This window comes from Dendropsophus ebraccatus, chromosome 12, assembly GCF_027789765.1.
Source record: "Dendropsophus ebraccatus isolate aDenEbr1 chromosome 12, aDenEbr1.pat, whole genome shotgun sequence".
Classification (NCBI taxonomy): Eukaryota; Metazoa; Chordata; class Amphibia; order Anura; family Hylidae; genus Dendropsophus; species Dendropsophus ebraccatus.
This window is the reverse complement of record NC_091465.1, coordinates 79,756,249-79,782,299: the sequence shown is the minus strand read 5'-3', so window position 1 is coordinate 79,782,299 and position 26,051 is coordinate 79,756,249. Positions and strand designations below refer to the sequence as shown.

The 26,051-nt window shown below is 45.8% G+C and overlaps 3 protein-coding genes across 6 annotated transcripts; 1 reads left to right on the top strand and 2 right to left on the bottom strand.

Annotated features, from left to right (window-relative positions):
• Positions 1–576: 576 nt before the first annotated feature.
• On the bottom strand, positions 577–9,267 carry LIM2 (lens intrinsic membrane protein 2). Of its 2 annotated transcripts, XM_069946470.1 has the most exons (6): positions 7,455–9,267; positions 5,858–5,980; positions 4,443–4,641; positions 3,933–4,082; positions 1,777–1,911; positions 577–1,331 (listed from the first exon to the last, which is right to left on the bottom strand). In XM_069946470.1, the coding sequence occupies exons 3-6, from the start codon at positions 4,615–4,617 to the stop codon at positions 1,270–1,272; spliced, it is 522 nt and encodes a 173-aa protein (XP_069802571.1). In that variant the 5' UTR covers positions 4,618–4,641; positions 5,858–5,980; positions 7,455–9,267; the 3' UTR covers positions 577–1,269. The 2 variants fall into 2 exon arrangements, with proteins under 2 accessions (XP_069802571.1, XP_069802572.1); XM_069946471.1 differs by lacking the exon at positions 7,455–9,267 and having other exon boundaries at positions 5,858–6,958.
• A 137-nt stretch (positions 9,268–9,404) lies between these two features.
• LOC138769587 (SR-related and CTD-associated factor 4-like) lies at positions 9,405–12,939 on the bottom strand. Its single transcript, XM_069948158.1, has 2 exons — positions 12,805–12,939; positions 9,405–11,053 (listed from the first exon to the last, which is right to left on the bottom strand). Exons 1-2 carry the CDS (start codon positions 12,822–12,824, stop codon positions 9,505–9,507), a joined length of 1,569 nt encoding a protein of 522 aa, XP_069804259.1. The 5' UTR covers positions 12,825–12,939; the 3' UTR covers positions 9,405–9,504.
• LOC138769588 (GDP-mannose 4,6 dehydratase-like) lies at positions 12,655–25,620 on the top strand. 3 transcript variants are annotated; one of them, XM_069948161.1, is made up of 2 exons: positions 12,655–12,720; positions 24,121–25,620. In XM_069948161.1, exon 2 carries the CDS (start codon positions 24,178–24,180, stop codon positions 25,282–25,284), a length of 1,107 nt encoding a protein of 368 aa, XP_069804262.1. In that variant the 5' UTR covers positions 12,655–12,720; positions 24,121–24,177; the 3' UTR covers positions 25,285–25,620. The 3 variants fall into 3 exon arrangements, with proteins under 3 accessions (XP_069804262.1, XP_069804261.1, XP_069804260.1); XM_069948160.1 differs by lacking the exon at positions 12,655–12,720 and adding an exon at positions 12,739–12,937; XM_069948159.1 differs by lacking the exon at positions 12,655–12,720 and adding an exon at positions 12,951–13,028.
• The last annotated feature ends 431 nt before the right edge of the window (positions 25,621–26,051 follow it).

The window sequence follows — 26,051 nt, the reverse complement described above, 5'->3', positions numbered from 1 at the left end:
CTGAATCCTTCTGCTTCCCGCGTGCTGAGAAGTAAGCCTTCTGAGATGAGAAGGGGGCAGGGGTGTTTCCCCATGATCACATACAGGTGAAACCACGTGCACACGCGATGACATACATCCACCCCCTCCATGTCTCGGAAGGCTTACATCCGAAATATGGATTCACAAGAAACAGAAGGCCCCAGTCGTCTTCTGCTCCCCAGACAATCCCTTTAAGTATATTTCTGGGAAAGCTGGATGTAAAGCAATATGGCCATGTTTACAGTTCCCCCATTGGGGTTGTCACTTAGCTTTCCCAGATACCTGAACGCTAAATAAGCCTAGTTATGTACAAATACACCACTTCCTCATATTCCTTGATAGATTGCCTTCCAGAAATCTAGGAAAGCTGGGTGGAAAAGCTACATGATGGCCATATTGCTTGTAACCCGAGCTGAAGATGAAGCTTCCAAACAGCTTTGCTAGACTTCTGGAAACAGGTTTGCCATTTAGGAGACTGGTACTGCTGAATAGAACCCAATATGGGACTGGTAACAGACATTTTGGTTGTCACCCAGCTTTCCCAGAATTGCATAACTAAGAAACGGCTGAATAGAGTATATTACAGACTAACAGCTTTCACAAGAATGGTCAGCCAGCTTTCCTGGAGCTCTAAAGAACAAATAAGCATATTAATGTGAGAACTGGAAACGCTTTCACTTGTCAGGTATGCCATTCAGGAGGTTAATAAAGCAGGGTGACAACCCTATGAGAGGAGTAAAGACTGTAATGTCTGACACCAGGCATTCTCAGAAAGAAAGGTAGCTAAGAAACTCGCAACTTTCATAAGAGTTGTCACCCAGCTTTCCCAGGCTCCTGAAGGACAAATCTATCAAGTAACAAGGATGTGTTCCTGCATAACTAGACTGGTTAGCCATTCAGGAGAATGGTAAAGCTGCGTGACAACCTCTATGGGAGCGTACAGAACAGACTGTATGTCATCCAGCTTTCCCAGAAACAGATAAAACTAAGGAAAAGTTCAATAGTCTATGGACAGGTGATTTCTTTGTTATAATAAAGGCAATGCTCATTAACACATAGGAACCCCAGTGCTGCAGATTGGGTCTAGTATATATATATATATATATATGTGTGTGTGTGTGTATATGGTTGTGTGGTGTCCAGCGTGCTTAAGGTCTCGTCACCATCTTGTCATCGTTCTGAAAGGCGCAGAGAAACGGTAACTGAACATCATCCCATTGAACTGTCTTTATTACTAGTCCGGCCATGTTAGCGAGGTCCGGTTACTCTCCGACATTCGTGCATTCGATAGGCACACATGTAAAATATTCCTGCAAACAAGAGACAATGTGAGATCAATGGGCAGGGGAGCTGCAAGCATTACACAGAGCAAATATGAGGAGAATGAATATATATATATATATATATATATATTTATTTACTTCAATCTCTCACCATTTACAAAATCTCTACTTGCTGTCAATATAGAGAAACTTTTCATCATCCAGTTACAGTTGTGTTCAGTCTATATAATAAACCTCTGTGGTCCTAAGACTTGTGACAGGCTAAAATAAATATAATAAAAACGACAGGATTCCTGCTGTGCATTCTACTTAGGCAATATATGTGCAGCCTTGTAGCTTCTGAGATGGCCTTGCTGTAGTGCTCAATAAAAGATTTCTCTATTACCTACGTATGCTAGAACTAGTATGAAGGGCAAAGGAACAATGATATATTTATACAGGCGATCTACTGCGGCCTGATCTTAGATCTTACCTGCAAAGAAAGTCATAAGCAAAGCTACCCAGCCCAAGATGTAGGACCAGGAGAAACGCCAGTCACCAAATCTCTTGCCCAGGAAATTCACTGTTACTCCGGTGTATATCGCCATCGCCAGCAGCACAAAAAGAGCTGTGTACATAAAGATGGAGGCATCAGTTTAAGAATATAACTACAGTAATACTGCCTCCTATATAGAAGAATACAACTACTATAATACTCCTCCTATATACAGGAATACAACTACTACAATAATGCTCCTATATACAAGAATATAACTACTATAATACTGCTCCTATATACAAGAATATAACTACTATAATACTGCTCCTATATACCAGAATATAACTACTATAATACTGCTCCTATATGCAAGAATATAACTACTATAATACTGCTCCTATATACAGGAATATAACTACTATAATACTGCCCCCTATATACAGGAATATAACTACTATAATACTGCCCCCTACAGTATATACAAGAATATAACTACTATAATACTGCTCCTATATACAAGAATATAACTACTATAATACTGCTCCTATATACAGGGATATAACTACTATAATACTGCTCCTATATACAAGAATATAAGTACTATAATACTGCCCCCTATATACAGGAATATAACTACTATAATACTGCTCCTATATACAAGAATATAACTACTATAATACTGCCCCCTATATACAGGAATATAACTACTATAATACTGCCCCTATATACAGGAATATAACTACTATAATACTGCTCCTATATACAGGAATATAACTACTATAATACTGCCCCTATATACAAGAATATAACTACTATAATACTGCCCCCTATATACAAGAATATAACTACTATAATACTGCTCCTATATACAAGAATATAACTACTATAATACTGCTCCTATATACAAGAATATAACTGCTATAATACTGCTCCCATATACAGGAATATAGCTACTATAATACTGCCTCCTATATGCAAGAATATAACTACTTTAATACTGCTCCTATATACAAGAATATAACTACTATAATACTGCCTCCTATATGCAAGAATATAACTACTATAATACTGCTCCTATATACAAGAATATAACTACTATAATACTGCCTCCTATATACAGTAATATAACTACTATAATACTGCTCCTATATACAGGAATATAACTACTATAATACTGCCTCCTATAAACAAGAATATAACTACTATAATACTGCTCCTATATACAGGAATATAACTACTATAATACTGCCTCCTATATACAGTAATATAACTACTATAATACTGCTACTATATACAGGAATATAACTATAATACTGCTCCTATATACAGGAATATAACTACTATAATACTGCTCCTATATACAAGAATATAACTACTATAATACTACCTCCTATATACAAGAATATAACTACTATAATACTGTTCCTATATACAGGAATATAACTACTATAATACTGCCTCCTATATACAGGAATATAACTACTATAATACTGCTCCTATATACAAGAATATAACTACTATAATACTGCTCCTATATACAGGAATATAACTAGTATAATACTGTTCCCTATATACAAGAATATAACTACTATAATACTGCTCCTATATACAAGAATATAACTACTATAATACTGCCCCCTATATACAAGAATATAACTACTTTAATACTGCTCCTATATACAAGAATATAACTACTATAATACTGCCTCCTATATGCAAGAATATAACTACTATAATACTGCCCCCTATATACAAGAATATAACTACTATAATACTGCCCCTATATACAAGAATACATCTACTATGGTAGAGAATATAATATAATAATATGAGTATATATTTAGTAGACAGGCAGTGTTATATACTTGCTCTTTAGTAGACAGGCAGTGTTATATACTTGCTCTTTAGTAGACAGGCAGTGTTATATACTTGCTCTTTAGTAGGACAGGCAGTGTTATATACTTGCTCTTTAGTAGGACAGGCAGTGGTATATACTTGTTCTTTAGTAGACAGGCAGTGTTATATACTTGCTCTTTAATAGGGCAGGCAGTGTTATATACTTGCGCTTTAGTAGACAGGCAGTGTTATATACTTGCGCTTTAGTAGACAGGCAGTGTTATACAGGGGACGCTGTGCACATTATTACTCACTGGAGATGAAGAACATAATGCCTGCAGCAAATGATCGGTTAAATCTCTGGAAGGTGGAGAAATGTGCGAAGGACAAGATCCCGGCGATGATCCCAGCAAAGCAGGACAATGTGGACAGGATCATAAAGGCTCGCGTGGCGTTCCAATATGCTGGAAGAGGAAAACAGATTAGCATTATGGGAAATTTACTAAGCCCTGTATTGTATAGGGGCGACAAAGGTTTACAGGACAGCTGTTCACTATACAGTACGGAAACATTATAGCGGGGTAGGGGGACACTTTTGCTGGGCTTGTGCTCATACACAGAAGCCAATCTGAAAGGCAGAGCTGCAGTGTAAAGCACAGGGAAGCACCTGTATGTGTAATAAGACAGGGGATGGATTATTACTATTCTTATTACTAGGAATGGTGGGATTACAATGTGTTTTCTAATCCCCCCCCCACACAGAGGGTTTACCGTACAGTCCCCCCACACACGCACACACATGGCCTAGATCCAGGGCTACGTACCGATGCTCTCCACCTGCATGTAGCATTTTCCGGTCACACAATATCTCCACAGGCCTTGGTGTGCGAACGCCCCTGACAGGCGATACTGCATCCAGTAGTCTGTGGCGGTGGATACGACTAGGAGGATGTTACCTACGCAGGCGCAGAAAAGGCCTCCACCCATAAAACTGTACATCTTGACAGCAGAAGATGGTGGTGTCTGAAGAAGAAGACAAGTCAGTCACATATACATCTCATATACTGTGTAATAATCCACAATAAATGATGGGAGTTGTAGTTTAGCCACTGTATTGGTGTAGCAGTGGTTTACTCCACTGACATACATAATGAATGTATCCACCCCTGGGAGCCCCCATGAGAACCACCCCGCCCCCACAGCATCCAGATGGAGAGGAAGCCTGACAGGTGGGATGTGGACCCCTGTACCCTGACCTGTAGGTAGCACATATTTATAGCATCATCAGTCTTCACATTGGGAATAATCCTTCACATTTCAGATGCAATAAAACAAATACTTAATAAGTTATAATAAAAAACAAAACCCAGCTGACTGCGGAGCTTGGCTCCCATTCACACTGGAGTCACGGCTGCTGTTCACACCTGGTAAGAAATGGTCATATATCACATACAGGGAATCCCCACCAATGTGACCGGAACCTTATATATAATAAGAGATGATAACATGACAGGATGGAACACCGGGCAATGTGAGGTCTATAATATAGACAGATATAAGATATATAGTTAGAAGAAGAAGATAGATAGATAGATAGATAGATAGATAGATAGATAGATAGATAGATAGATAGATAGATAGATAGATAGATAGGAGATAGATAGGAGATAGATAGATAGATAAATAGGAGATAGATAGATAGATAGATAGGAGATAGATAGATAGGAAAGATAGATAGATAGATAATAGATAGGAGATAGATAGATAGATAGATAGATAGATAGATAGATAGGAGATAGATAGATAGATAGATAGATAGATAGATAGATAATAGATAGGAGATAGATAGATAGGTAGAAGATAGATAGATAGGAGATAGATAGATAGATATAGATAGATAGATAGATAGATAGAAGATAGATAGATAGGAGATAGATAGATAGATAGATAGATAGAAGATAGATAGATAGAAGATAGATAGATAGATAGATAGGAGATAGATAGATACATAATGTGTATCACAGGCCTGGTATAGGGGTCAGTATTTCCTGGGTAATAATTCACCATTCTCAGAGTTGTTACAGAACACAGGACATATTAATGGTCTCTCACACAACACAGATTCTTGCAGGGTATTCGTATACTAATTTTCCTCCTGTGATGGAGAAATCCCTGGGAGTTTGATGCTGCAGACATATAGGTGACCATAGGTGTCCTAGGGAGGATGTCAGCCCCTTACCTGTGTCCTTAGAAGAGGTGAGCAGATAGAAGTTCTCACTCCAACGCCGAGCAAGGTTGAAAGGGATCAGACTAGGCTGCAGTCCAAAAAACCCATGATGCTCCCAAGCGCTGTGCATGGTTTCTGTTGACGCAGGTAAAATCTTTATAAGTCAGGATACCTCCCTCTGTGGGCCGATAGAAAGGGGTCAATAGATGCCCCCTGCCCCCTCCATGGCTCCCCCATAAAGGCATGTGCTTAGCTGGCACTCTGGCACCATGAATGGATGTGATGAGGGCGACAGTTTTTTCCAGAGCACCAGGCCCCATGGAACAATGACGGCCAGGGTTAACCCCTTTATGGCTGACTGAGGCTTTTTTGTGTCAGGGTCGGCACATGAGCGGTGAGCAGGACCCTGGGATTGAACTTCATGTGTCACACATGGCCTGAGGGCAAGAATGTGCTGTATATCATGGCTTATCCTGGGGATGGCTCCCATCACAGCATCTCTAATATATATATATATATATATATATATGCTATCTATCCTGTGTATACCATTTACCTCTTATATGGTTTCCTATCTATTCTACAGATTCACATTACTTCATTTCTACCTAACACCTAGAAATTCTCTTACATCACTGGGATTCGATAGGCCCGGCTCCATCTCATATCTATTCATCCGATATCTTCTCTATCTATCAAGAATTTTTAGACCAAGACTAAATCTTTGTTGAGCTAAAGAGTTTTCAAGGGATAAAGTTCTGATGGCCCCTCCTTAGGTTATGACATCGATGGAGTCAGACTGACTACACTATGGTGGATCAGCTGAATAATTAAGACCAAGGTGCTCTGTGTTTACCAGGATCAGTCCCACACAGGTGGCGGTGCTTGTACCTGCTACATCTGCTCACCACGTCTCCATACTATTTAAGTTAATGGAACTGAGCTGTAATACCAGGCACAGCCACTGGGATGTACACTACTCCCCCCTCTCGATCGGGTAAAGGGGGGTGGGGGAGGTTGGTCTTGGGTGTCGTACCCCCCACTGATCAGACATTGGTGGCCCAACTATCTGATCCCCCCAAACCACATGTACCTTCAGATAGCTGCTTTTAATCCAAGATCTGTTCTGGGGTCCGTTCGGCAGGTGATGCAGTTATTGTCCTAAAAAACAACTTTTAAACTCTGGCTGTGGCTTAGAATATCTGTGCCCTAACTTTGCACCACCCCTCCATCCCTCCTCCCCACCTCCATCATTAGGAATGCCCCTGGCAGGATTTTTCCTATTCCTCTGCAGTGAACACTGCACAGGTGCCCTAACGATTTAGCCCATGTTCAGTATTCACACAGCTGATGAATAGGAGACAATCTGCCTGGAGCATTCCTAATGATGAGGGTGGGGAGGGGGGACAGAGAGGTTGTGCCAGCCTAATGCATATACACGGCCATTGGCATGGGGCTGCAAGTTTAAAAGTTGTTTTTTAGGACAATAACTGCATCACCTACCGAGCGGACCCCAGGACAGAAGCAGCTATCTGAAGGTACAAGCTGTTTGGGGGGGGACAGATTGTGGGTACAGAGTCGCTTTAAGCATAGACCATTCACAGGACACCTCATAGACGTTTTGCAGACTGTAATAAACATTTCCTCCAGATAAAAGACTTGGTGACCAACACAGATTTATTGTCGTATAAAAACTCTGCAACAAAAAAAAACAGCTGTAAGTACAAGTTATAGAAATAACACATTACAAACCTATCACCTGTCTGCAGAATAGGTGTCTGACTGGTGGATGTCCAAGCACTGGGACCATCCAAACAAATGTACAGGGGTCCTGTGACTCATAATTGAAGGAGGAGGTGGCCGGGCATGTGTGCTGTGCATCTATTTCTAGCTAAGTCTATGAGACTGGCAGATAACTAAGTGCTGTACTCTCCTACCACCATCAGTCCCATAGAGGCTAGAGGATACCTCTGATAAAAGTTCTTGCTCCCCACCACCTATATATCATAGATCTATACTAGTGAAGGGTAAAACACTGAACTTTATGTATTTATATCACTTTTCTACATGCTATGTAAACTTACACTAAAAGACCCAGCTGGCATCAAAAACCAACAAAAATGATAGAACTGTCCAAAACGAAAAATCTGCTGCTAACGCTTGGGGGTGGGGGGTTGCGTGTCCCACCCCAGTCACTGACTGGCTGAGCTGGCATTTCTGAGCTGGGTTGTGACGTTGCAGAAGCAGGTGATCCAGGAGGCTGTTTGGGGTCTGGCAGGGGTGATGCGGCACAGGGACAGGTAAGGGACAGGCTGGGACCAGCTAGTTACCCTTATCCTCTGGGTAGGAGACAATCCCTTTAAGGAGCACCTCTAAACGGCAGGTTTCTTCTCTTACAGAGGGTTTACATCTGAGACCCTCATAACTTGCTATGATCAGAACACTTACACAGGAGACTAAGAAATGGTAGAAATAAAACTTGGTTTAAACAATATGACAAAACTCTAACCTTTGTAATGTTGTTCTACACACTGGAAGTCTTGGACCTTTTCTTAAGATGAAGGTGTTAATGTCCTGTGACTGACAGGGTTAACATGGCCGTCATATCATGTTCTAGAAATCAATGGTGCACAATAATATCTGCTGACCGACTACTACTAAACCGAGATCAAGGGAACCTGTCAGCTTTCTCATGCCGCCCGAACCATGAAACAGATATGGACGCCTTCACTGCAATGCTTTGTGATTTGCTATGAAATGCTATGAAGGGTTTTAAAAATTAACCAGGAATGGGGATTAATGTCAATGAGGTTGCTGTTCTGACAGCTTTTCCTTGCTTGCTGCTTTATGTCCTGCAGAAAGTGGTGTATTCCCTCCAGTCTGACACAGCACCCTCTGCTGCCACCTCTGTCCATGTCAGGAACTGTCCAGAGCAGCAGCAAAACCTCTCCTGCTCTAGACAGTTCCTGACATGGACAGAGATGGCAGCAGAGAGCACTGCGTCAGACTGGAAAGAATACACCACTTCCTGCAGGACATACAGCAGCTGATAAGTACTGGAAGGCTTGAGATTATTTTTTTTTTAGAAATACAGTAAATTACAAATCTGTATACCTTTCTGACACCAATTGATCTGAATGAAACTTTTTTCTCCCCTACCCCTTTAAGACCTTACCCACACACTTGTATAAGACAGGCAGGCATAGCAATTCGGCATGGCATTATGCTGGCAGTACATACTTCACAACTACTCTATAGCTTGCAGATCCACCACATGAACCTGTATGTGTAAACAATATAATCTGTATTATTATTTTTTCCATAACTTGGGAAGAAAAACAATAAAAAAAAACAAAAAAAAACATTTCTTTAAAGTGACAGTACCACCAGGCCCAGGCTGAAGCACTGGAGGCGGGCCGACCCACCCTTACTGGGAGGAAACCCTAGCCCCTTTATGACGTGACTCCATTAGAATCAATGGAACCCTATTATAGAGGGGCGGGGGGTTCCTCCCACTAAGGGTGGGTCGGTCGCCTCCAGTGCTTCAGCCTGGGCCTGGTGGTACTGTCACTTTAAAGTATACATAAATGTGAAAACTTTGATGAGAAAAACAGGTAAAGTTCCAACAAGTAGCACAGGCTGAGGGGCCTATGAGCTCACTACTCCTGTGCCTCTCCGGTCACCAGAATCCCCATGTCCTGTCCCTCCACAGACAGGATAAGGGTGTACACCTCTTCCTTGGTTCCCTCTTCACCATCTTCCACAGGTTTCTCTGCAGTATCACCCACTGGATCCAGAGTTTGAGCTTCGTCTTGGACTTGAGCTTTAACCTCAATTGTCTCCCGGACGGCTTTGTCAGAATCTACTTCTCCCTCTTCCTTTGTCTGAGCCAGGTCTGCGGCCGACCCAATACTTATGTCCTCATCTTCTCCGGTCTTTGATGTAAGAGGCAATGAAGTGTTTGAAGTCTCCGGGGCTGAAGGTTCTCCTGCATACTCCATCTCCCAATCTTCATCTTTGTCATTAGATTCCTCAGTCTTGCTGACTACTTTTTCTTCTTCGTTTGCCTTGAACCCTCCCTGAGACGATCCAGCATTAGACCAAGGAGGAGAAAAGCTTTGGCGATTTCTTTGCTGCCAACCATCTCGATTATCTCCCCCTCTCCCTCTGCCATCCTGCCAGCGACCACGTTTAAAGGAGCCACCTCTGTCCTGGTTTCTGTCAGGACTCTCCTGGAACCTCCTCCGACCACCATTATTCGTGTTCCATGATCTGTCTCCAAATCGTCTATCTTGTCCAGTGGAATTATTCTGCCAGGATCGACCACCAAAGTCCCCTCTGCCCCTTCCGGACCCCCTGTAAGAATTGTTTGACGCTCTGCCAAACCAGCCGTCCTCGCTCTGCTTTTCTCCAAATCTTGGGTATCCCTGCTGCGGTGATGGCGAAGTCTGCTTCTCAAAGTTAGAAGAGAACGGGTTGTTACTTTTATTATTTCCAAACCCTTCGTTGGCTTTCTGGCCCCAGGTATTACTGTCAGCCTGAGCATTTCCTTGCCCTGACTGAGTCGCCATGTTCATTGTACTAGTAGTAAGAAATGTTCCAGTCGGGGGCATAACACTGGAAAACGTGCTCTGGTTTTGGCCAGGTGTAGGGCCAACCATAAACTGGCTAAAATTTGGCATTGGGTTTGGGCATGCTTGAACTCCTTGCGGGGTCCCACATGACATTAGACCTGGCTGCTGACATGCAGGAAACTGGTTCATATAGGGCATATTATAAGGTGAACCCATATAGGCACCATAGGGATATCCCATCTGTGTGTATGGACAGCCTGGGCACATAGGTGGGTAGCTTGGCGTCTGAGAAGGCACTTTACTGGCTCCCAAAACTGCATTATTCAGCAAGTAGGACAAAGCATCCAAACGTATGGGAACAGTGATGCCGGAGAGGGAGGAGGATGATCCAGAGCGCACCAGAGACTGCAGATCTAACGCCCCACCAGCAGAGGACGACTGCCCATGTCTGTCCACAGCGTGAGAGGACCTGTGGTGGGAGGCCGGCACAATGGAGGATCTGGAGGGGGCATGCTGCACCTTCTTCTCCTTCTGCTTTGCGCTCTCGTCTGGTGACGTTACAATAGGATCCACGCTGCTTATTTCCCTGATGACGACATCTTGGGATGAAGATAATAGTTCTCTCTCGGATGATCTACAAGAAAAGACAACATAAAAGTCTAAGGAAAACGAGTTAATGCTGCTTTACTAATATCTACAGTGTGCACTGTGCTCCACTCACCTCCAGAGCTGCATCCATAATACTGCTCTTACCTCTTTCCTGGCAGTCAGATGGGCGATCACTGCATAGTCTGTCACAGGCCACAGGCGGGCTCAGTGCAATGATCACAGGTAACACTGATCAATGCTATGCCTATAGCATTGCAATGATCAGTGTTACAGATCTTATGTATGTAAGTTATAGTCCCCTAGGGGGACTTAAAGCGGCACTATCAGCGGGTTCTTCCCAGAGAATCTGCTGATATGCCGTAGTAGCTATGTATGTCAGTAATACACAGCCACTACTTTAGGCCCTCTCCTCCCTCGCATTGTTTGTAAAATCACTAAATGCTCTTATGCAAATTACCTGCATAAGAGCATTTAGGGGATTGCTCTGGGCCAGAAAGCAACACCGCGGCCCGCCCAGCCCCTCGCTTCCCGTCCAGCCCACTATGCATATTCATAACTGCATAGTGGGCTGTATACATGCGACGTTGCTCTCTGGCCCAGAGCAACATCCGTCGTGATTTTACAAACAATTCGGGGGCGGAGAGGGCTTAAAGGGAACCGGTCACCCCCCGTGCCAGGGCAGAGCCTGGCCAACCCCCCACTAGAAACCCTTATACTTGTACGTGCACAAATTCCCGTTTCTGGAGCCGCACCTGCCGCCGAGATTTCACCGTCAGAAGCCCAGCGCGCGCACATCAGAGATGAGTCCGACGCTCATAGAGAATGACGGCTCCATTCATTCTCTATAAGCGTCAGCCTCATCTCTGATGCGCGCATGCTGGTCTTCCGACTGTGATATCTCGGCAGCGGGAGCGGGACTTCATGCACGGCGTAAATATAAGGGTCTCTAGCGGGGGTCGGCCGGGACAGAGTCCCGGCACGGGGGGTGACAGGTTCCCTTTAAAGTAGAGGCTGTGTATTATTGACATACATAGCTACTACTGCATATCAGCAGGTTCTCTGGGAAAAACCTGCTGATAGTGCCGCTTTAAAAAGTGTAAAGAATAAAAATAAAAAAAGGTTTTAAAAATGTGCCAAAGCACCTCCCTCAAGTCTAAATCACCCCCCTTTTCCCATTATATAAATAAAACACATAAAAACTATAAAATAAACATAATATGCCGTAACATGTGTAATTGTCCGATCTAATAAAACAATATTATTCCCGCACGGTGAACGGCGCAAACAATAAATGGCAAAAAACGCCAAGATTGCTGATTTTGTATTATATTTTTTTTAAAAATGATAAAAAGCGATCAATACGTCCGATGTACAAAAATCACACCCCATACAGCCCCGTTGGGGAAAATAAGTCACAAAACGGCCATTTTAATCACACAAAAAAAAAATGTTACTGGTGATTAAAAACTCCAGCCTTGTCTGTATGAAATATATATATATATAGGTATGTGTACGTGACAGGCCCTCATAGACATAGACATACACATGAGACCCCTGAGATATTGTGGCTGTGTATGACAGGACCAGGCTGCTGGAGGCCTCATAAACAGTCACAGGGGCGGGGCATGACACGCTCGCCCCGCCCACAACGGTTCTCTACACATTCTCGGCCTATGAACATCGCCATAGCCGGTATATATGGGTATTATACTGCTGCTATACGGGTGTAGGAGCCCTGATATAAGGCCGGTACTCGGCGCTGTACACCGGGCTCACCTCTCCCGCGCGTTCTCCATCTTCCCGGTCTCTCAGCACCGCGCTCCGCTCTTCCTTTAGATCCCTCCGCCGCGGGACGCTTCACACAGCGCTGGGGTCTATAGAGAGGGCGCGGCCCGCGCATCCCTCCGCGGTAGGAACTGTTTACTTCTAATATGGATGATAAAATGAATCCCATAATAGAATTTCCTTGTATGAAGAGAAGAGGAGGCGGCCAGAGCAGTGTACATCATATATACATCATGTATATACATCCTGTATACATCCCATATACATCAAATACATCCTATACACATCTCATATACATCATATACATCATATATACATCCCATATACATCATATACATCCCATATACATCATATACATCCTATATACATCACACACAGGGGATAGAAGAGTCTACATGGGATACAGATATATAGCAGTACACACTATGGGAAGCAGATGTGGTACAGCCTCCAACTATGAGACCAGGGACAGGAGGGACTGTGAGGCCGGGGACATGAGGGACTGTGAGGCCAGGGACAGGAGGGACTATGACACCAGGGACAGGAGGGACTGTGAGGCCGGGGACAGGAGGGACTGTGAGGCCGGGGACAGGAGGGACTGTGAGGCCAGGGACAGGAGGGACTGTGAGACCAGGGACAGGAGGGACTGTGAGACCAGGGACAGGAGGGACTGTGAGACCAGGGACAGGAGGGACTGTGAGACCAGGGACAGGAGGGACTGTGAGACCAGGGACAGGAGGGACTGTGAGACCAGGGACAGGAGGGACTGTGACACCAGGGACAGGAGGGACTGTGACACCAGGGACAGGAGGGACTGTGAGACCAACGACAGGAGGAACTGTGAGACCAGGGACAGGAAGGACTGTGAGACCAGGGACAGGAGGGACTGTGAGACCAGGGACAGGAGGGACTGTGAGACCAGGGACAGGAGGGACTGTGAGACCAGGGACAGGAGGGACTGTGAGACCAGGGACAGGAGGGACTGTGAGGCCGGGGACAGGAGGGACTGTGAGACCAGGGACAGGAGGGACTGTGAGACCAGGGACAGGAAGGACTGTGAGACCAGGGACAGGAGGGACTGTGAGACCAGGGACAGGAGGGACTGTGAGACCAGGGACAGGAGGGACTGTGACACCAAGGACAGGAGGGACTATGAGACCAGGGACAGGAAGGACTGTGAGACCAGGGACAGGAGGGACTGTGAGACCAGGGACAGGAGGGACTGTGAGACCAGGGACAGGAGGGACTGTGACACCAAGGACAGGAGGGACTATGAGACCAGGGACAGGAAGGACTGTGAGACCAGGGACAGGAGGGACTGTGAGACCAGGGACAGGAGGGACTGTGAGACCAGGGACAGGAAGGACTGTGAGACCAGGGACAGGAGGGACTGTGAGACCAGGGACAGGAGGGACTGTGAGACCAGGGACAGGAGGGACTGTGACACCAAGGACAGGAGGGACTATGAGACCAGGGACAGGAGGGACTATGAGACCAGGGACAGGAGGGACTATGAGACCAGGGACAGGAGGGACTGTGACACCAGGGACAGAAGGGACTGTGAGACCAGAGACAGGAGGGACTATGAGACCAGGGACAGGAGGGACTGTGACACCAGGGACAGAAGGGACTGTGAGACCAGGGACAGGAGGGACTATGACACCAGGGACAGGAGGGACTGTGACACCAGGGACAGGAGGGACTGTGAGACCAGGGACAGGAGGGACTATGACACCAGGGACAGGAGGGACTGTGACACCAGGGACAGGAGGGACTGTGACACCAGGGACAGGAGGGACTGTGACACCAGGGAATGGTAGGAAGTCAGATTCCTGTTGAATACAGGAGGAATAGAGACCACCAGGAATTGCACACCTGGAACCTGGGCACAGTAGAGCAGGTGGTGCAGCAGGACATGGGCACCGGGCACAGTAGAGCAGGTGGTGCAGCAGGACATGGGCACTGGGCACAGTAGAGCAGGTGGTGCAGCAGGACATGGGCACTGGGCACAGTAGAGCAGGTGGTGCAGCAGGACATGGGCACTGGGCACAGTAGAGCAGGTGGTGCAGCAGGACATGGGCACCGGGCACAGTAGAGCAGGTGGTGCAGCAGGACATGGGCGCTGGGCACAGTAGAGCAGGTGGTGCAGCAGGACATGGGCGCTGGGCACAGTAGAGCAGGTGGTGCAGCAGGACATGGGCGCTGGGCACAGTAGAGCAGGTGGTGCAGCAGGACATGGGCACTGGGCACAGTAGAGCAGGTGGTGCAGCAGGACATGGGCGCTGGGCACAGTAGGATCTCTGGGTAGATGATGGATAATAATGGCCTCTGTAGCAGATGGAAACTTGTCCCCATGATCAGTCATTGGTTGGGGAAACCTGCGCAGGTCTTTGGATCACCAATGTATCATAGCGGCAAAGACAACTGGACGCCGGAGTTGTCATGGTGTGAACAAAGTGCAGTCGAAAACATCGTACTTGCTGGGACCAGTGAAACTGGCTCAGTTGCCCCTAGCAACCAAATTCCACCTTTCATTTTCTAAAGAGTCTGTGAGGAATGAAAGGTGGAATCTGATTGGTTGCTAGGAGCGACTGAGCCGGTTTCACTTTACACCATGTTTGATAAATCTCCCCTTATATAGTGTTTATGTACTGCAGCAGGATCTGGCGATCACTCTGGTGCTGTAACTCTTGGTATAGATCAGGGGTAGGGAACCTTCGGCCCTCCAACTGTTGCAAAACTACAACTCCGATCAGGCCTGGACAGCCAAAGTTTTAGCTTTGGCTGTCCAGGCATGATGGAAGTTGTAGGCTGCATTGGTACAGGAGGTAGGCCGCATTGGTATAGACGGTAGGCCGCATTGGTATAGGGGGCAGGCAGCATTGGTATAGACGGTAGGCCGCATTGGTATAGGAGGTAGGCCGCATTGGTATAGGAGGTAGGCCGCATAGGTATAGGAGGTAGGCCGCATTGGTATAGGCCGCATTGGTATAGGAGGCAGGCAGCATTGGTATAGGAGGTAGGCCGCATTGGTATAGGAGGTAGGCCGCATTGGTATAGGGGGCAGGCAGCATTGGTATAGCGGGTAGGCCGCATAGGTATAGGAGGTAAGCCGCATTGGTATAGACGGTAGGCCGCATTGGTATAGGAGGTAGGCCGCATTGGTATAGGAGGTAGGCCGCATTGGTATAGCAGGTAGGCCGCATAGGTATAGGAGGTAGGCCGCATTGGTATAAGAGGTAGGCCGCATTAGTATAGGGGGCAGGCAGCATTGGTGTAGCAGGTAGGCCGCATAGGTATAGGAGGTAGGCCGCGTTGGTATAGGAGGTAGGCCGCATAGGTATAGGAGGTAGGCCGCATTGGTATAGACGGTAGGCCGCATTGGTATAGGAGGTAGGCCGCATTGGTATAGACGGTAGGCCGCATTGGTATAGGAGGTAGGCCGCATTGGTATAGGGGGCAGGCAGCATTGGTATAGCAGGTAGGCCCCATAGGTATAGGAGGTAGGCCGCATTGGTATAGGCGGTAGGCCGCATAGGTATAGGAGGTAGGCCGCATTATTATAGGGGGCAGGCAGCATTGGTATAGCAGGTAGGCCGCATAGGTATAGGAGGTAGGCCGCATTGGTATAGGAGGTAGGCCGCATTGGCATAGGAGGTAGGCCGCATTGGTATAGGGGGCAGGCAGCATTGGTATAGGAGGTAGGCCGCATAGGTATAGGAGGTAGGCCGGATTGGTATAGGAGGTAGGCCGCATTGGTATAGGAGGTAGGCTGCATTGGTATAGGAGGTAGGCAGCATTGGTATAGGAGATAGGCCGCATTGGTATAGGGGCCATGCTGCATTGGTATAGGCGGTAGGCCGCATTGGTATAGGGGGCAGGCAGCATTGGTATAGGCGGTAGGCCGCATTGGTATAGGGGGCAGGCAGCATTGGTATAGGCGGTAGGCCGCATTGGTATAGGCCGCATACGTCCGAAATACGCCAGACAATTGTCTCACAGATTTCCCAGAATATTTGTGCGGTGATTGGCTGCTGTATTCCCACCATGTGGCTGGCCTCATGTGTCTTATCACATCTTATACCATCATCCTTTATGCATACCTCCCAACTTTTCGGATGACCAAAGAGGGACACTTGTGGGTCACTCTAGGAAAATTTTAGACATTTTTATACTTTTTAGCAGTCACATATACAGGATCTGCTGCAGATTGATGCATTTACCTACATTGATATCTGCAAATCTGCAGCAGATCCTGTATGTGTGAATGCATCCCTAGGTCCCAATGACACATCAGTAAGCCTGTCTGTAACTACCGAACGGCAACTGCAGACAGGATTACGAATGTGTTTCAGTAACCGTTTCAGTAACCCACTGACTCAAATAGGTGACACTGACGCACAATGGCTTATTTATTTTATGCATCACGGATCATGGCCCCAAAACGGATTGGAAAGGAACGGTACACCTACAGCTGTGTGTATGGGGCCCTATCAACTGCATGTGTGAAAGAGGCCATAATGTCACATAACTCATCTGAATATAACAATGATTAGAATCCAGCTTGCACCACTTGATGGAATAATATGCAAGTTTGGGTCTATTATACAGTAAAAAACCAGACACCTTCTAGAGCAACATTGATAGTTTATTAATGCAAATCTAATTCCTAGGTCAAAAAGAGGGACATGTAAGGGGCAAAGAGGGACAGAGGGACATGGGTGAAAAGTAGGGACTGTCCCTCTAAAAGAGGGACACTTGGGAGGTATGCTTTATGTGTAAACATCACCATTGATTCCCAATGATATACACTTACCTATTGATCCCTAGTTTCAGTCTCCCTTTGTGTTCACTATCTTCGTTTCTACATTTTATTATGGAGCTGCGTGTTATTCTGTATGTTGTTGTCTGTGTTTTCCTGGACAGTTGATAGTTTAGTATTTTGTGAGTTCCCTTCTCGGACATAGTCTCATTCTTTTACATGGCATCTATCCCTCTGTACTCTGAGGGCATCTAGTGGTAATTTTGTGTTACTGCAATCCTCATTGTTATACAAGCCCTATAGCCCCCTCTTCTCTGAGGACATCTAGTGGGGTCTGTGTGTACTGCATGCTTAGTACTTTCAGTCAAGTCAACTGGTAGCAAACCTGTTAACTCTAGTAGTCATCAAATGTAATGACAACCCCGCTGACAAATGTATGAAGATGTTCCTAATACATGGCAGAAATAGCCCCGTACATGTTTCTGGGTTGTGTGTGATATTACAGCTCAGTTCTATTCATCTCAGTAAAATGTAGCTGCAGTACCAGACTTAAGCAATGTTCAGAGAAGGCGCTGTTTTTGGAAAAAAGCAGCCATCTTGTTTAGATTAATAGAATTAGGGTGCGTTTACACAGAGAGATTTATCTAGCATATCTTTGAAGCCAAAGCCAGGAACAGACTATGAACAGAGAACAGGTCATAAAGGAAAGACTGAGATCTCTCCTCTTTTCAAATCCATTTCTGGCTTTAGTTTAAAAAAATCTGTCAGATAAATCTCTCTGTGTAAACGCACCATAACACAGGGCTCCCTAATGGTCCTTTTACACGGGACGATTATCGTTCGTTTTTGCACGATAACGGTCGAATTCGAACGATAATCGTACGTGTAAACGCTGCAAACGATAAAACGACGAGGGAGAAATCGTTCATTTTGATCTTTCAACATGTTCTTAAATCATCGTTGATCGTTCGCAAAAAATTCGCAGATCGTTCAGTGTAAACAGTCTTTCAACGATTTCCCCTATGTGTGAGATAGGCTTAAACGATCGCAAAACGATCACATAGCGAATTTTCCGTATGATGTATTGTTCCGTCTAAACGCTGATCGTTATAAAAAAAACATCGTTCATTCAAAATCGTTAATCATGCGATCGGGCGAATTATCGCACCGTGTAAAAGTACCATTAGACATGGAAGTCCCCCTTATTATGTAACATCATCACTTGACATCCACCTGATTCATCCCCTTCTAAAATCATCACATGACATACACCTGGTTCATCCCCTTTTCTTTGCTTTTCTATTGTTTTCCTGTGTCTTATAACCCTTTATGAGCCGTGTGCTCCTCCTTATGTGTGTGTATTGTGTATACACACCCTTGTATTGTTCTGTTAGCCAGGTGGTTAGTATTATGTTGCTGTGGGTGGAGCAGCTGCAGGGCGGCTCTGTGTATATATACCTGTACAGGTGATGTGCTGCTGTTATGGCTGCCGGTCACTAGGGCTTTGTGCTGACTCCTGGATCTGCAAGGATTTTCCCATATTGAAGGGCTCAGTTACTTATCTGCCAAGTAAAGACGGCTGTGAGTTATGTTTCTTATTACCCACTGTTCAGGGCACCTCAGCTTACAGCGGCCAGGAGACTTCCCACAGTGACTACCACCACAACCATCATCACATGGGCACAAAACCTGTAGAGGTAGAGGTAAATGTCTCCAACAGCAGCCAGCAAATGTCCAAAGATCTTATTGCATAGCCTGCCATGTGGATATTGTGTCCCATGGATATAGGTTATACTGTGCGATAAAATCTAGGTGTTGGATCATTTGCCTCTACGTGTCCATTCACTGATATCTGGGGTTGTTGGTCTTTCCACTCACAGGTGGGCCGGCTCCATAATACGCCACGTCCTGACTACTGCATAGTGAAAAGATTATTTTCTAAACCAGACAATGTTATTGTGTGTAGTATAGAGCTGTGTATATAATGCACAGGTGTGTGTGTGTGTCTCTAGTATACAGTGCAAAGGTGGGGGGGGGGGGGGGTATAGAGGTGTGTGTATACACAGTGCAGAGGTGGGTGCTCGGCTGGGACTGCATTGAATTGCTGCCATCTGGGCCTCTTCTGACTGAGATGTTGGAAGTAGTAGTTACAGTGATCAGGCTCTGGGTGGCCCAAACAGATCATTAGTAAGAGTATTGTTTGACCCACAGACATAAGTGGCCCCTCCATTACCCCCCCACCCCTGGACTGGATCTGTATTAAGTGATGGATCTTGGTTCTGATGATGGGACTGGTTGGAGTAGAGAGGCCATATTGTTAAAGGGGTTATCCAGTGCTATAAAAAACATGGCCACTTTCCCCCTACTGTTGTCTCCAGATTGGGTGGGGTTTTGAAACTCAGTTCCATTGAAGTAAATGGAGCTTAATTGCAAACTGCACCTGAACTGGAGACAACAGTAGGGGGAAAAGTGCCCATGTTTTTGTAGCGCTGGATAACCCCTTTAACATTTGAATCCTGCCTGAGCTGTGTAGGATATGCTGTCCCCTGCTGGAGTGGTGGTGACGTGTGGAGGATATGCTGTCCCCTGCTGGAGTGGTGGGGAGGATATGTGACCCCTGCTGGAGTGGTGGTGACGTGGGGAGGATATGTGACCCCTGCTGGAGTGGTGGTGACGTGGGGAGGATATGTGACCCCTGCTGGAGTGGTGGTGACGTGGGGAGGATATGTGACCCCTGCTGGAGTGGTGGTGACGTGGGGAGGATATGTGACCCCTGCTGGAGTGGTGGGGAGGATATGTGACCCCTGCTGGAGTGATGGTGACGTGGGGAGGACACGGTGATGTAAGAGCCCTCACATAGGACACAGGTTCCCCCTTAGTAAAACGCTAACATGTCAGGGGTCTGTACAGGACGTCTCTCATGGCTCCGGCTTCAGGGTGATGCTCCACACACAGCAATGTCTTGTATCCTGTCCTTCTCTGCCCGGGCACCAGATTTATCAGCATTTATAAGACCATAAAACAACCCAAGTTTTGAGTTTGTGTGATGGTCCCCATAGATATAGCTGGGTGCTTCTCTTTCCTGTGCCTTCAATCTGACCCGTGGGGTGAGTGAGCACCGATCTGCTTATAAAGCCTATTACACAGCTCTATAATCATGCAGATGGGGCTACATGGACATAGATGGTGATGTCTGTGCAGCCCTGGCTTTAAAGGGGTACTCCAGTTCTGGGAAAGTTCTCATATAATGCTGCTGGTATATAGAAGATAATAAAGATGTCATGCTTACCTCTCCACCCCCCTGATGTCCTCCTGCCATGTGTCCGGGTCTCTGGGTGAGCGGCTGTCACTGCAGGGGCGGGTTAGTCTGTGGGGTTAGAGGACCCCGGGGAGCTTCTTTAATCTTCTATATACCTGCAGCACAAGTGAAAACATTCCCAATGCCGGAGTGCCCCTTTAATCAGCTGTTGGCCGTGCATCAGCGATTACATGGAGCAGTGCGCAGCTGGTGAACACTTGCTCGCTCTTCGGCTGATCGTTCCCTTTATTACACAGGGCGATTATTGATTCGGCAGATAATCGCTCCGGTTTTATCCAAATCAACTGGTGTCAGAAATTTATAGATTTGTAAGTTATTCTGTTTAAAAATCTCTAGTCGTCCAGTACTTATCAGCTGCTGTATGTCGTGCAGGAAGTGGTGTATTTTCTCCAGTCTGACACAGTGCTCTCTGCTGTCGCCTCTATCCAGAGCAGGAGCAGGAGAAGGAGAGGTTTTCTATGGGGATTTGCTACTGCTCTGGACAGAGGTGGCAGCAGAGAGCACTGTTAGACTGGAAAGAATACACCGCTTCCTGCAGGACATACAGCAGCTGATGAGGACTGGATATTTTTAAATAGAAGTAAATTACAAGTCTATATAACTCTCTGAAACCAGTTGATTTTGGAAGAAAATAATGGCTGGAGTGCCCCTCTAAGTCTATGGAGCGGAAGATCTTGGAGTCAGGAATGAAGCGCTCAGCCATGTGCTTCCTGCCATATCTAGAGATTAGTGAGGGTCTAAGCACTCGGACCCCAAATGATTAAAACCTTTGACATGTCTCCATGCTGTATTATACTCATAGGGACACGATCCATGAATCCTGGTGGGCACACCCTATAGGGTGACCAGATTGTTTGTCTTTATGAAGAGAGTCCTCCCCCCTCCCTCCAGCCGTCACATCAGAACACGGAAAACAATAAGTGCTGAGACAACAGGAGCTTTTCCTTTAATTTTCTAAGAATAGGGAGGAAATGTCACCTGAGGAGCCTCACCCAGCGTCCCTGTCATAGTGACGGCGCCTCGAGCAAAGTCTCTGCGTGTATTACACTCCTAAATATGCCATTAATCTGATATATCTCCATATACAATCAATAGGCAGGGCGACCTGCTCTGATGTTACAGATCACCATACAGCAGGGGTAGGGAACCTTGGCTCTCTAGCTTTGGCTCTCCAGGCATGATGGGAGTTGTAGTTTGCAACAGCTGGAGAGCCAAGGTTCCCTACCTCTGACATACAGTAAAAGGCATCACCTATGTATAGATTTCCAGTCCCCTCACATGTACAGGATCTGCTGCCATGTTCAATCATTGATGTTTGCAGCATCAGATCCGGTATGTGTGAATAGACTCCAAAAAACTGTTACTGAAAGTGACAGTAATGCTTAGGATATTCCCTTTCCAAGCTGACTGTAGGGGGACAACTACTGGGACCCCCACCAGTCACAGTAACAGAAAATTGCCCCTCGAATGAAGGTAGTCATCCCTTTCTGTGACAACTGACCTCTGCCCCTTATCATTCTCTATGGGGCCATATGCCCATATGGTACGCTGGCTGCACCAGCCATTCAGAGCGTCTGGTCAGTGTAAGGAGTTAAACTAACTTCCATAACTAACTAAACATAACTTTTGATGTTGCTGCCCATAGTGAGGCAAACAATTCCTTCCATACTTGTTGTTCCATACTTGTTGTTATCTATTCAGTTTCCTTCCCCCAGTGCTGAGCTTTTCCCTCGGTCTCCCCCCCCCCCCCCCCCTCCTTCTGAGACTGCTGATGTAAATAAGTCCCTGGCAGGCTTTATCTGCAACAGTGTAGCTTTTTTGTAATGCTGGAAGGGTTAATCTGAAGTAAGTTGCTAATAAACTCCCTGTCCTTATCCCTCCCAGCATTACAAAGAAGCTACTATGTTGCAGATAAAACCTTCCAGGAAATTGTTTACATCAGCCTTCTCAGAAGGGAGGGGGAGACAGTGAGAAAAGCTCACACACAGATCTTTGTGTAAGCAGCAGCTCAGAACTGGGGGAAGGAGACAGAATAGATAAGTATGGAAGGAATTGTTGTTCTTAACTTTTGATATGCTGCTGCCCATGGTAAGGCTAACAATTCCTTCCATACTTGTTGTTATCCATTCTCATTCCCCCAGTTCTGAGCTGCTGCTTACAAAGATCTGTGTGTGAACTTTTCTCACTGTCTCCCCCTCCCTTCTGAGACGGCTGATGTAAACCATTTCCTAGAAGGTTTTATCTGCAACATAGTAGCTTCTTTGTAATGCTAGGAAGGATAAGGACAGGGAGTTTATTATCAACTTGACTTCAAATTAACCCATCCAGCATTACAAAAAAGCTACAATGTTGCAGCTAAAGCCTGCCAGGGACTTATTTACATCAGCTGTTTTAGAAGGGAGGGGGGAGGAGGGGGAGACAGATGGGAAAAGCTCAGGGAAAGGAGACAGAATAGATAATAACAGGGAAAGGAGACAGAATAGATAATAACAAGTATGGAAGGAATTGTTAAAAAAAGTTTGAGTGGAATACCCCTTTTAATGCTTACATCAATGAGCCAGAAAGCCCAATGCATAGTACATCGTTGCTTACTAGGAAGCAAGGACACCTGCCAAAATGACAGGTGTCCCTGCTTCTCTAAGTAGTTAATGTAGCGTCCAACTCTAGGGCATTGTGCAAGCAGGTAAGTGGTGGTAAAGCATACAGCGTCTCCACTTCCAGGCAGTACACAGCTCACTGAGCCAGGTGCTCGGTATTGTCTACCTGCTGCTCAGTTATTACAGGGGCAGGGAGGGGGTTGTCATCAACCTGATACTTAATTCACCCAAAAAATTGCAAGGAAAAACTTTTGGATTTACATAGCCAAACTTGGGAGCAAAATTTCTAAACTAATGGATTCTCTCCGGTTTTACACGGCTGAGTGACAACCAGATCAGACTGTCAAAGTACAGTAAGAAAGTACAGTAAGATGTTGCTCAGAAAGCAAATATCCTAATGAAAAGGCAAAGTCCTTTTGTATAGAACGATTGTACGAGATAAGAGGCCGGAGGAAGAGATCCTTCCACGTTGTAGAGAACTCGTGTCCTCATTACCTCTGACTAATTCTTAGAGTGAACAGTTCCCGTCGCCTTCCTGCCCACACCTTTTTTTTTTTTTTTTTTTTAATATATAATCTCTGGGCATTGCTGCACAACTAGTCTAACCAGTCTCTTCCTTCTGCTTTCAGTGCGACGTGGCCGCAGCGAGAGTGCACATCTCCTCCACCAGCAAACCCTCTGACAGCATGGCACTCAACCTAGAAAACGGGGCAAAGTCTCTACCGACTAACGGCAAGTCCAGAAAAGTGGCCCTGGTCACGGGGATCACAGGACAGGATGGCTCCTATCTGGCTGAATTTCTGCTGCGGAAGGGCTACGAGGTGCATGGCATCGTCCGCCGATCAAGCTCCTTTAACACCGGGAGGATTGAGCATCTCTACAAGAATCCACAAACTCACCTAGAAGGAAACATGAAGCTGCACTATGGCGATCTGACTGACAGTACGTGTCTGGTGAAGATCATCAATGAGGTGAAACCCACTGAAATCTACAACCTGGGGGCACAGAGCCATGTCAAGATCTCCTTTGATCTGGCGGAGTACACGGCCGACGTGGATGGTGTTGGCACTTTACGTCTTCTTGATGCTGTAAAAACCTGCGGCCTTATAGGCTCTGTGAGGTTCTATCAAGCCTCAACCAGTGAATTGTATGGAAAAGTCCAGGAAATCCCCCAGAAGGAGACAACTCCATTTTACCCCCGGTCTCCTTATGGAGCTGCCAAACTCTACGCCTACTGGATTGTGGTGAATTTCCGAGAAGCCTACAACCTGTTCGCGGTCAACGGTATTTTGTTCAACCACGAGAGCCCGCGAAGAGGGGCAAACTTTGTAACCCGAAAGATTAGCCGGTCGGTGGCCAAGATTCACCTGGGGCAGATGGAGTGCTTCAGCCTTGGGAACCTGGATGCCAAGAGAGACTGGGGTCACGCCAAGGACTATGTGGAGGCCATGTGGCTGATGCTGCAAATAGATGAGCCGGAAGACTTTGTGATCTCAACGGGAGAGGTCCACAGCGTCCGTGAGTTTGTGGAGAAAGCCTTCAAGCACATCGGAAAGACCATAGTGTGGGAGGGCAAGGATGAAAACGAAGTGGGCCGCTGCAGTGAGACCGGCAAAATCCACGTCAAAGTCGATATAAAGTTCTACAGGCCCACGGAGGTGGAATTCTTACAGGGAGACTGCAGCAAGGCCAAGAAGAAGCTGGGATGGTCGCCACAGGTCTCGTTTGATGAACTGGTAAAAGAGATGGTGGAGTCGGATATTCATCTGATGGAAACCAATCCCAATGCCTAATGCTGCCGGGTGTAGTGACCCGCTTACAATCAATAGGGCAACTGGCTAAATCACTCAGTCCAGATAGATATTGCACAGTGATTGGTAGTGTAACTTATTGACCCGTGTCTGTATAACCGGTGGGCTGTGATTGCAGATGTTTACATTTGTCCGTTTATTTATTGGGGGAAACGTTAGTGGGGTCTTGATTGTTTTCCTTGTTACTAACATGTCTTTTACTACTCTACACTATGATGTTGTTCTACCGTGTTCTGGATGCCAAGAAAATATCAGCCTCTTCGATTGCTTCTCCTTTGTTCGTTCTTAATAAATTGCATTGTTAAAAAAACAAACAAATGTGGATGTGGATTATTGGTCTGAGTGCCTGTAACTCCTCAGTGCAGCTGAAATCTATGGAAGTCTGGAAAACTTAAAGGTACTTTTATTTATTTTATTTTTTTTTTTATCCAACTGATGTCAGTTTTATATAGATTTGTAATTTCCTTTGATTTAAAAATCTCCAGTCTTCCAGTATTATCAGCTGCTGTATGTCCTGTAGGAAGTGGTGTATTCTCTCCAGTCTTGACAGTGCTCTCTGCTGCCATCTTTGTCAATGTCAGAAACTGTCCTGAGGAAGTTTTCTATGGGGATTTGCTGCTGCTCTGGACAGTTCCTGACATGGACAGAGGTGGCAGCAGAGAGCACTGTCAGACTGGAGAGAATACACCACTTCCTGCAGGACATACAGCAGCTGATAAGTAGTGTTGAGCTGATCTGTCAAGTGTTCA